The following is an 11,533-nucleotide window of genomic DNA, read 5'->3' as shown; positions in this document are numbered from 1 at the left end:
GTTCTGTCAAATAGGTCACAAAACATAATCTGTATTTGCACTAAGAGGCTGCATAATATTAAAAATACATCAGAAATAATTTGTTTAGTTACAGTAAACATGAGCTTTAAAATTCACATTTAAATGTCTTAAATCACTTTAATCAATGTAGCTTGCAACTGCGTTTTACCGTATGTGGAGCTTGCATTGACTATCTCCCATAATGCATGTTGATTTTTTTAAATGCTAAATGATCTCACTACTAAGTGGAGGTACACGGGGTTCAAAAGTAGCCTGTCTCCATTTCCCTGAATATTTGCCAGCTACTTTTGCTGCAGCCCAGTTGTGTTATGGAATTTCCCACTTACAAGTCGTAAATTTAAACGGAAACAGTTTAAATCCAGATCCAGCGGGAATTCCATGTTGAAAAGTGGGAGAGTTCAGAATTCAAGATGGCAGCTACTTACAACTCAACAGTGAGTGAAACTTTCTTACTTTTACCTTTTAATAGCATTTCTGTATTACTTATTTCACATTCAGTCAGTTTGTGCACGTAGTAATTGTCAGTGTTTATAAGAGGACGTGTTTAAACACTGTTTCTATGCAGGAAATACTACGGAGAGCTGAGTTATTGTTTGTTAGCGATGCTCTGCTGTAGCAATGAGACAAGGAACGAGATGTTTCATGTTTAGTAAAAGTTAATTAGAACTGCCCTTGGAGGAGCCTTATGGATGTGAAACCATAATGCTCATGTGGCCCTTGGTGAAAATGAGTTTGACAGCCCAATACTAAAAAAAATAATTAGATCATTCAGTTGAAGTAGATCCTAGTGCAGCTTTTGACATTCTAATCTGTGCTGGTGAATAATAAATTTGCTCTCAGTTTGTTTAAATCTCGCCTGACAGACAGAAGCTTTTCTTCTAATAAGTAATGTTTACCTAACATTTTAGCCACAAATGTGAAAACTTCAATTTAGATTACTTATTTTTGAGAAGTTTGTGAATCCAGTGCTTGAAATTCAGAGATGCGCATAAATTGGAGCAAAAACATTAAAGTCTCTCAATAAATTTCTCTGTGAGCTATCTTACTTTTTCTGTTTTCTGCAGCGAAACAGTGAAGTCAACAYCCTCTGGGTCAAAAAGGCTCGATTTGAATATTAGCAGCTCTGCAGAGGGAGATAAAACATAAACGCACAGCTGTGTGCGATCTCACATACCAACCCACACACTTTGAAAACAATACGCTCAGTTGTTCATATCACCCTGACATTATGCACCTTACTAACTCCACTCGGCCTTTTTTGTTCATTTATTGCCCTAACGCACACACTGAACCAGGACCCTTGATGTAACAACATTGGTATTCAAAGCTGGGGGTGGAGGGTCTTTTACACCAGGTCCAGATGTTTGTCAAAAGACATGTTCTCACCAGCGGAGACATTTCAAAGCTTGTAGTTGAATCAGATATCTCGTTCACCAGCTCAGTTTTTTTYCTTGTCTGATAAAGTTTTAAAACAGAAGTCCTGCATAATGGACAGGCTGAAGTGTCGACAGCATTCAGATTATCTCCTGTGACCGACGTCTGCTATGCTGTTTGAGCTAACAGGAAACATCTTTTCTCGATTATCTCGGGCAGAAATGAGAAGCTGAGGGAGGAAACAGGACACGGCCTGAGCTTTGTCGCCGTTTCTTTTCTTACTGATTTTATAAACTAATGTTCAAACATAATCAGTTCTTTTGCAGGCGAGGTCAGGGACCTTAAAACCAAATAGGTATTTTAGGAATAAATTAAAGCGGTTTGTCCAATCACAACAGAAGAGGAGGCAAATTAACACAAGGAGTTCTGGAAATGTTTTCTATATTTGGGGATCAGTCTTCAAAACTTAATGTGATCAATAGGAATGATTAATTTTTTGGTTGGCTCTGTTTCRTGTCCCGTTTTGTCTTGTTTAGTCTGTTGTTGTTCAGCTGGAAAACAGTCACTTATGGTTTTCCCACCTGGGACACGTGTGCCTATAAAGGTGCACAAATATGCATGTAAACCTTCAAGATCACACAGAAAGACACTCGAAAAACATGCAAYCCTGTTGCATCTTCATGCAACCAACAAATTTTGTTAAAAGGACAATCATTAAAGCAACAGTGAGACCCGAGGCCAAATGTGGCCCAACTCATGTGCTCACTTAAACAACAGCCTCCCCCACTTCAACTAAATGTTTTACCAGGTGTGTTTGTTCTGATTGGGAGCAGATGGGCTCTAAAGGCTCCTGCAGATCTTTAACATGATGTACTGTATGGTTTTTCTTTTTTAAAGAAAATGCTGTTCACATGTACACTGGCAGGAAAATCAATCATCTGGAACATTTCAGCTGTTTCATACGCAGACTCTGCAAAGATCCCAGAAACAMAGTACAAGTAAGAAATAAAAACAATAAAAAATATGCACACTTTAAGTGCTTTCTCTACAAAACAACAAATGAAAGCAGCCAAGAAGGAAAACATTTGCGTGACAAATCGACCAACTCAAATATCTGTGATGACTGATGGATTAGAACCCAAGGGTGTAGAGCAGATGATCGCAGGCAAGCAATTTCCAACTGGCTCTATGAAATAAATAAAAACCAAAAATAAGGACTGAAACTATGAATGAGACAAACCAGGGCTAACATGTGAAGATCTGACAGAGCTCTTAAACCTGCTGGGAAGGGTGATTAGGAAGTGAGAACAGATGTGATGATTGCAGATTGATGACAGGTGTGTTTGTGTGTGAAAGAGACAAAGAGAGACAAATAGTGGGAGAAGAAGTGAGCAGGAACATAAACGACAAAAACCTAACAATTTTGGGCGGGTTAGACAGTAAAACAGATAACTGAGAATGTCTAATAAACTGAACATATAAATACGTAAACTGAAAACACTGAAAACCCCACAAACTGAACCCTAGAGAGTTTTTCTTTAATATTCTTTTATCTGTCCTCACATCCTGACCACAACTACAGTATAATGATGAACTAGGCCATGCATAGTTGTTGTGCAGATTASAGATCATGCAGGAGAGACACAAAGTTAGCAAACAATAAAACACTCAAACAAATGATTGATTTACATTAAATAGTGTGTTAGTGTACAATCATGCACGTGTGTGAGCACTGAAAGTAAAAAAAAAAAACGGTTCTGGTGTGAAAGTGACACCCTACACGTTTTCTAAAACGTCCCACAGTGACACACATAAGTGGAGGACGACCAGAGCACTGACACCTCAGGTGTGTGTGTTTTAGTAAAATGATCCATCTCATCCCACGGCTCATAATGTTCCTCGAGCATCAGCTTCTCTTTTGTTGCATTTCCGCTGGCCGTTGTTGGAACAACAAGCTAATTAGAGAGCAAACGAGGGTTGGGTAACGTGTGCAATTAATTATCAGAAAAACTTTAATCCATTATTTTTTGGCACTTGACGATTGACACGATCAGTGCCGACAGGCAGACTGACTGGAGGTTTCCCCGGTCAGTCCACTCTGTGCTCCTCTCCGCTTCAAATATGACAAACTTTTTTTAAAAAAGTTCTGTAATTTATTTATCATAACTCTGGTTTTAATTGACCTATCAGAACAATTAAAAAAATGATGTATAGCCTGAAGTCTGTACTWTGGACACAATTTAAAACCGTTTTTACGGAGATCAAATCTTTCCTACTAGAGTGATTTAAATCGGTCATGTGACTARGGCATGCAGGCGTCCAGGGACTCCAGGGGATTAATTGTCATATTAATCGTTATCGGCCAAATACCAGAATTAATCACGAATTTTTTTGGCCAATATTGCCCAAACCTAGAGCAAACTAAAATTTTAATTCAGTTAATCCAACATTTGTAATAACAAGTAGCTACTTTATCTTCATATTGACATAATAAGTGATTCAGTTTTAAAGAGATGTTAAGTATAAAGCACTAAAATCAAACTGGGAACTCCAAAAATCATCTCCARTCCTAACTTCTGGTTATTAAGAATATAAATGTTGACAAATTCCAAGCCTGATTTGTAACAGTGATAATAAAGCTGCAATAAGAAAATCCCAGTGTTGTTTTCTGCCTGAACACAGAAACAGAAAACTCTTCGCTGCGTCACAAATCMGGAGGCGAGAAAGCACAGAAAGGAAAATAGCTGAATGAAAACCTTGGAGATGAGTGGCCATAAAACAGAAGAGAAATACAGACAGAGTCGTGTAACAAGGACAACACATGCACAAACACTCACTAAACCTTCTGCAGGGTTATTTATTGGGCAAAATGTGAAAGTAATCACAAACACAGAAAAGTTCCTGCTTACTTTGATTCCTGCTGCCAAAGAGAGAAGAGTAAAAGGAAAATTATCCATTTTTAAGAGTTTACTTTTTAAATTCTTTGGATTTTTAGTCTRCAAACACATTTTATATTCTATAAGACTTGATCTCAGTCCTGATGTTCCTTTGGAAGTATAATAAATTTGAAGCTTGACTCKCTTTCTCTTCTTCCTCATTCTCCASGGWATCTCCAAAAATGCAGCTTTTGAGGGACATAAACAGGAAGAACAATGTTATAAAATCAGTTATTTAAGCTTTATTTTTTTAGTCCATATGGAAAATTGTTGAACTCTAATTAATGACTTTAACTTTGTGTTTCTCTATATTTTAACGTAAACATAACTTGGGACTTCTGTGGCACATATGAGCTCATTGTCACTCTATTTTGGATCAATCACTCRTGGGTCCACAGTTTTCAGCACTAAAGCTGGAGATAATGAACTGATTTGTTGAAATATTTGTTGAAAAAGCAGAAGGGAAAAAAAAGGATAGTTTAAGTAATTTGAGTGATTTSGACCTTGTTTTTTGTGTGTCCTTTTCATCCTTGAGTGATAAATTATTCTGTTTATCGAGTGCCACTGTCCTGCATGTTTAGGATTCTCTGATTTGACATGTCTGGATGTCAGAGAGGACWATGAAAGCCCTTCACGTCTCTTCTGAATGCACTGACTGGGACGTGTTCAAAGCAGCAGCAACAACRCACACTCAGGAAGTCTGTGTGAACAATATGCAACATCTGTGACTGCATAAATCCAGAGGTGGATGGAAGACATCAGCACCACCAAAACCTTAACATCACGGGTCAGCTTGATGGTGGTGGAGGTGCGGGGTATGGTTAAAGCTCAGAACAGCCAGAGCCAACCACACCCGTGCCATAAGGAAGGCAAAACGTGCACACGCTCTGAAAGTGCAGAGCCTCGTCCATGATCCAGCAAACACCAGGAGCATGTGGCGAGGCATSCAGACGATCTCCAACTACGGGGACAACAAAACACTTTCAAACAACAACACAGAGTTCCTAAATGAACTCAGCAGATATTTTGGCAGGTTTGAGGCTCAGAACAACTCCCCAGCTGTGAAGAAAACCCCACTATCTGATGAGCACTRAAGTCTTGAAACACTGCAGTTCTGCAGGACACTGATAAACATGAACACCAGCAAAGCAGCAGGACCTGACAACATACCATAGAGAATACTCAAGGAATGTTCGCCTGTGTACTGACAGACATCTTTAACAATTCTCTGAAGCAAGCCATTGTTTCCTCCTGCTTTAAGGCAGCCATAATCATACCGGCCCTCACACCCATCACGAAGTGCTTCAAAGGTCTTGTTAAGCAACACATCCCTCCCACCTTTGACCCCTTCCAGTATGCTTACTGCTTCAACAGAGGATGCCATCACCCCAGCACTCCACCTGAGCCTACAACATACGAATACACCCGCTTCAGATGTTATCATCCATTAAATGGATGTTATTAGCTGTTATCAGTCAAATAGAATGGCTTCAGACTGGCTTCAGACTGTCCAGACTGTGCCGCCTAGTGGGTTCGCCGTCCCATAGAATGGCTTCAGACTGTCAGCTGGTTAATATGAGGCATAAAGCCACTAAGGTGAATTTTGGAGAAAATGACCTGGGCTACGATAAAGTAGACCGGACTCCGGCAGTAGCAGATTGTTGAATTCCAATGTATATGACACTGGTAACCCACTAGGGGACACTGTCGGGACAGTCTGAAGCCATTCTATGGGACTGATAACTGCTAATAACATCTATTTAACTGCTAATAACATCCATTTAAAGGGGCAATATCATGTAAAATCAACTTTTTTGAGTTTTATATCATGTTATAATGTTATACTCTCATAAAAAACATGCCAAAAGCCTTGCTTTGACTCATTCATGATGTTTGAGAAATCCTGCAGTGTTTTTAGGAAGCCATGTTGAGGAGCAAAACGACAGGTGGGGACCAGAAACGCCTTCAGGAACCAGAAACGCCCCTGAGACGTGTCTTTAAGCCGAACTTCCTCATGGCAGAGCGCACCCCATCTCCCCTACCCCACACCCTGTCCATGACTCCTGCAGGCTCTCGGGTGAAAGTGAAAGTGAAACCTAATTGTCTGCTGAGCTCTCAACATTAGTTCTCACTCAGTGAAGCTCTTTTCAGATTAAAAATACCTTTGAGGAAATGTATTTTCAGATGCCAAGTAAGCTGTATCATGGCAGCCCCCCCACTCCCCCGCACCGAAATGGGCTAAACAGAAGCGGAAGGTGGTTCTTAAAGAGACAGAGGCCAATTTCAAGGCGTTTAGAAAAGGAAGTGATGAGAGGAAAAGTTTATTTTCTATTTAAACATAAAGCACCATGTTCCTGGGGGTGCACATAACCAGCCAGCTGTCTTGGACAAAAAAAACATCCACTGGGTCCCTAGTGAAGAAAGCCCAGCACTTCCTCCGTAGGCTGATAAAGACTGTACCTCCCACCGCCTGCCCTCACCACATTCTATGTTCAGCTTTGTATGGTGAGCTGTACAAATCTGAATGACGATAAAGTTGTTGAATCTTGCATCTGATTTGAATCAATGAGTGATTAACAGGCTTCTGCTGATCTTGAAGTCGTGCTGAGGAGCAGGGAAACAACTCAAATCATGCAGGACAGTGGCCCTCGAGGACCAGGACTGAGAACCACTGATCCAAACTGAAGTAGACTGAGCTGAGCAAAACTGAAAGGATGAACGCACAAGTAAGAAAACTAAACACAGGAATCACATAAAACGAACCTAATTCAACTGAAAAGACTCTAAACGAACTCACAAAAAAAGCACAAATCCTGACATCCACACTGTAGACTTTTATTTTCCCCACTTCCAACTAATCTTCAAATTTAGTATTGGCTGCTCTGCGTTTCAGCCCMTCACCCACTTTATTCGTGTCTTAAAACATAAAATATGAGAAGAAATGTGCTGCTCTCAGCACGTTTAGAGGTTGGATCAGCAAAAGGAAACCCAAGAATTGTCAAAATCAAGCAAATAAACCACAAAACCAATTAGTTCATCTATACTGTTCATAGCCTCTAGGTTTTTTTCTCTGTTTCATTGCTGACCAGACTGTTTTGTCTTTTGTTTTTGTGGAAGCCAAACCTACCCTCTCAGTTATGAGCATAAATAAGGTCTGCAGATGATATTGCACGCTGAATCAGTGCATTGTGTTCCGAGTGTGCATATCCGAGAAGCTCTCTTTCACACAAAAGGCAGTTGATGTTCAATAAAACCACTCCAGTATAGTATATATTTTTTATTTTAAAAGGCTTATTCATTTACCATCATCTCGTAAAGCCCCACCCCTTTCGCCTTTTAGGACAATAAAAGCAACAAAATTCCCGAGCCTGGCTCCGCTGACCGCTCCAAACGCTCCCCACAGAACACAGAGCCAACATGAAACAAAGACTCAAACACACTGAAAATGCAGCTGATTGGATCTGTCAGTCCCCATGTAGAAATAGTGCCTGAGCGCTGTTTGCATGTCAGCGGGGCAAACTTAAACGAAAACACATGTGTAAAACGCAGAAAGCAGAAGTCAAGTGGGCCTCGTCTCTCTGACGGGTGAAACCAAATCGGATCAAACCTTTCCGCTCAAAGTGCACGGTAATGTTTTGCCATCAGAGCACATGAAATGTAAATAAAACTACCTTACAGGTCCTCCTGTAAACACTAATCGTAAATGTGAGGATGAACACATGCGCATCCATAAAATGCCAAGAAAATGATTCTGCCAGTCAGCTTTCTGTTTTCTATTTCGTTTTTTTAAAGTTTTGAACAAAACCTAACATTACGACATCTGACAGGCCTCACCTGACATTTCACCTTCACATTTACCTGTGACATCTGGAATGCTTCCAGCTCACACGCTCAAGCAGACACGTGCACGAAAAGCTGCAGAACCTGCGTGACGCCTCTGATCTGAACCAGCGCAGGAATCAGAAAATAAGTCTGAGGCATGTTTGAGCCGAGAGCACCTGTGCCACTTGAAGTGTTTTTTTATATATATTTATTTACGTCCATCTTACCTTCTTCACAGCCTTTGACGGTGACCTCCTCGTGGGCTTCTGCACCTGGCCGCTGGGCGTGGAGGGCTGCTTGGACACTGAGCCGTTCTGGCGCTTCTTGGTGTGGGAGGAGGGGGTCGGGGACGGCACAGGGGACGGGGATGCGGGGGTCGAGGAGGAGGCGGGTGCCTCTGTCCCGAGAACGGCCATGTCCTCTGTGGCTGTGAGGTGGAGGCTGCGCAGGCTTTCATACGTCTCCTGATCGACCACCAGCAGCCGGGTCTCATGGGCCACTGCCTTGATCCGCTGCACGACCTGACCGTGGGACAGAAGGACTCTTTATTGTTTTGTTTGGAGAAAGGTGTAAATTGATGTTAAATATACAAGTTCTTCATACAATACGAGTTCTTTGCCTATATGAGTTTTATTTGACCGTTTCTAACATTTTTGCGGGAACRRYTGTATTTTCTAACAGCCTTGGACAGCAACTTGGCACTGCAGCACCTTTTATAAACAAACGCCCACAAAGTTCTGACTAATCATATAATACATACCCTGTAAGAAACGAGTTCTGAAGGAGGCAAAGAATAAGACGGGGTCTCAGCGAGGGCTAGGAGCCGAAAAACACGCAATTTTTGTCACAGAAACATGTCATCAAGACACATTGGCTTATATCTCATAAACCAGGCTTTACTCCTAACTCGAGGTCAATTGATACAACGACCCGACAATATTTTGAGCTGATATTTGTGCTTTTTTTCTTGTATCGGCATCAGTCGATTTGTGCATGCATTCGCAGATATGATGAAAACAATCAACCTTTGTTTTTGTTGTATTATATTTAAATGTTTTACATTGTTTGCTATCATTAATGTTTTTGTTTTGCTAAAATGTTTAAATTGAGATTCATGTAACATTTGTTGTCATTGTGTCATTTTATAATGTAAATACTACTCTCTAACTCTAGAGAGCAGAGAGTAGTAACTCTAACTCTCGACTCTACTCTTAACCTCTGTTTATTTATGAGTAGATTGTAATGATATAATAATAAWATTGCTGGCTGTCAGCATGAGAACAAAATGACCCACTTTTCATTTCATATCTTGTTTTGATTATAAAGATTATTTTTGAGTGAATTTATTTATTTGAGAAAAGGGGCAGAAATCACAAGATTTTTTTCTTCTTCTGCAGCCTTTCATTGGGTTTATGATTCGTATTTTTATTGAAAATTGAATTTATGTTGTTTTGTTTTAAATGAATAAACTTTATAATATGATGTGACCAAAACTGGAAAAAAAGTGGTGAAAGTACAAGACAACAAGTAACCATAAACAACTCAAAAAATAAAAACATTAAAAAAGTTGTGTTATTACAGTATGTATACATTTTGTGTGCCACTTTATACTGTATTATTGTTGTTTTCTGTTACAACTGTTTCTTCCCCTCCTGGACCACCGCAGTTGTGAAACCAAAACATCTGAGGTCAGAATACAACGACTGGACGTAAGAATGATAGAAAAATCATTCTGAATCAGTGCTTCACATTGTCTACATGCATGCAAACAACATTTCTTTTTGTTTTTAGGCTGTTATCCACAGTGAGAATGTGCTTTGTCATTGTTTGGCTGTTGGTCAAATGGCAGCTCATAAATAGTGTAAAAACTAAAGTTTTGTTTATGAAACACATCTGARCTGATGTGGAAAAAGTACGTGCAGTTTCTCGGAGACCAGAGGCACACACAAGAACCAGGACTGGAGACAGTTTTAACCTGATTTACAACGACAGCAGATATYTGCAGACATTTCTTGGCACAGACACATGGACTGGGGGCTGAACAGACAGAGGCTGGGGTTCTGTTTGTCTGGGACTGATATCTGGAAAAGGGTTGCTTATCACCAGACAAACAATCAAAGTCTTTATTAAAGTGAATGTGTTTGTTGTTATTGTTCTGTCTGCACAAAGGTCAGAAGATGGAGCTGATTGCAAAGCTCAGAGACAACAGGTATAGTTATTATTATTATTATTATTAAAAGTGCGCACAATGCAGCCCCTGAAGCGTGCCAACCTGTGACCTGTGGATGCACCCCTGCAGGATCCCGGGGCTGTAACTCGAGTTGGAATCATAAATATAAAAGGAGCCACTCGCCTGGTGGTGCGTCTCTTTCTCCACGTTGACTCCGTTCACAGCCACCACTCTGTCCCCGGCGCGCAGTCCCGACTCCTCCGCGGGGGACGCGGGCTCCACTTTGCGGATGAACTGTCCCGTCTTCCCCTTCTCTCCGTGCAGGTGGAACCCGTACCCGGTCTCGCCTTTGGCCATGACACAAAGCCGCGGTTTCCGCTCGTTGGCCATTTGATCTGATCCTGCAAGTTGAAGAATTGGTTTAAAAAGATGCACGAAAAAAAGAAAGAAAAAAAAAACGACGGGAGTTTAGGAGGAGAGGGCTAAACTTCCAGCGTGCGTCATGACTGCTCCGTGCAGAAGCTCACATCACCGCACAAGAACTCAAAAGCGACTTAAAAACTAAAAGGAGTTTTAAAACAAGGCAGCAGAGTTCCAATTTCCCACAGCCAGCCGAACAGATCGCGTTTCTTCTCGGGCTCCTGGCTGCTCCAGAACTGACCCGATCATCCAGAACCTCCTCCACAATTATCACCGCAAACACTGCAAGCCTGCAGGACGACTTTGGTCAGACTTTCCCTGCACAGATCCACAACAAAACGGACGGTCCGGAGAGGGAAATATCCCGCTGCAGGTCAGCTCGAACCTATTTTGACGCACAACCCGCAGCTTGTTGTGCGCAACAGCGCCACCTTCCTCCAGAACGGAGACTCGGGACAGAATGAAAGAGGTTGAAAATGATGCAACGACGCCCCCCTGTGGCAGAAAAACAAACAGAAAACATCTGTTTTGATTTTAATTGAATCACACCACCTGTGCCAGAAAATGTCTCCCTTTATTAACCTCATAATATAAAAAGCAAACATAATGAAAACCCGCAGAAATAATCAATCGTGATAAAAAGGAGTCCTAATCTGAAACACCTGCAGCTTCTGTGTCCCCCTTTTACATTTCGTCTTACTATATTCACAGCTTTATACAGTTAATTTGATGTCAAATATCAATTAGAGAAGACAATTAATGGCGCTAGTCACTCTAGATCAGGACAAAT

General features: G+C 41.0%; 1 protein-coding gene across 1 annotated transcript in view; it reads right to left on the bottom strand.

Moving 5' to 3' along the window:
* LOC106520406 (Na(+)/H(+) exchange regulatory cofactor NHE-RF2) overlaps nucleotides 1-11,137 on the bottom strand; it is a 36,884-nt gene extending 25,747 nt beyond the window's left edge. Inside the window, exons 1-2 of the mRNA XM_014012494.1 lie at nucleotides 10,507-11,137; nucleotides 8,381-8,674 (exon numbers count right to left, since the gene is read on the bottom strand). Coding sequence (XP_013867948.1) covers nucleotides 8,381-8,674; nucleotides 10,507-10,713 — 501 coding nt within the window. The 5' untranslated portion in view covers nucleotides 10,714-11,137. The remainder of the gene's footprint in view (nucleotides 1-8,380; nucleotides 8,675-10,506) is intronic.
* Between the last annotated feature and the right edge of the window lie 396 nt (nucleotides 11,138-11,533).

This window comes from Austrofundulus limnaeus, unplaced genomic scaffold (assembly GCF_001266775.1).
Source record: "Austrofundulus limnaeus strain Quisiro unplaced genomic scaffold, Austrofundulus_limnaeus-1.0 Scaffold91, whole genome shotgun sequence".
NCBI classification, from domain to species: Eukaryota; Metazoa; Chordata; class Actinopteri; order Cyprinodontiformes; family Rivulidae; genus Austrofundulus; species Austrofundulus limnaeus.
This window is presented reverse-complemented; position numbering and strand designations above follow the sequence as displayed.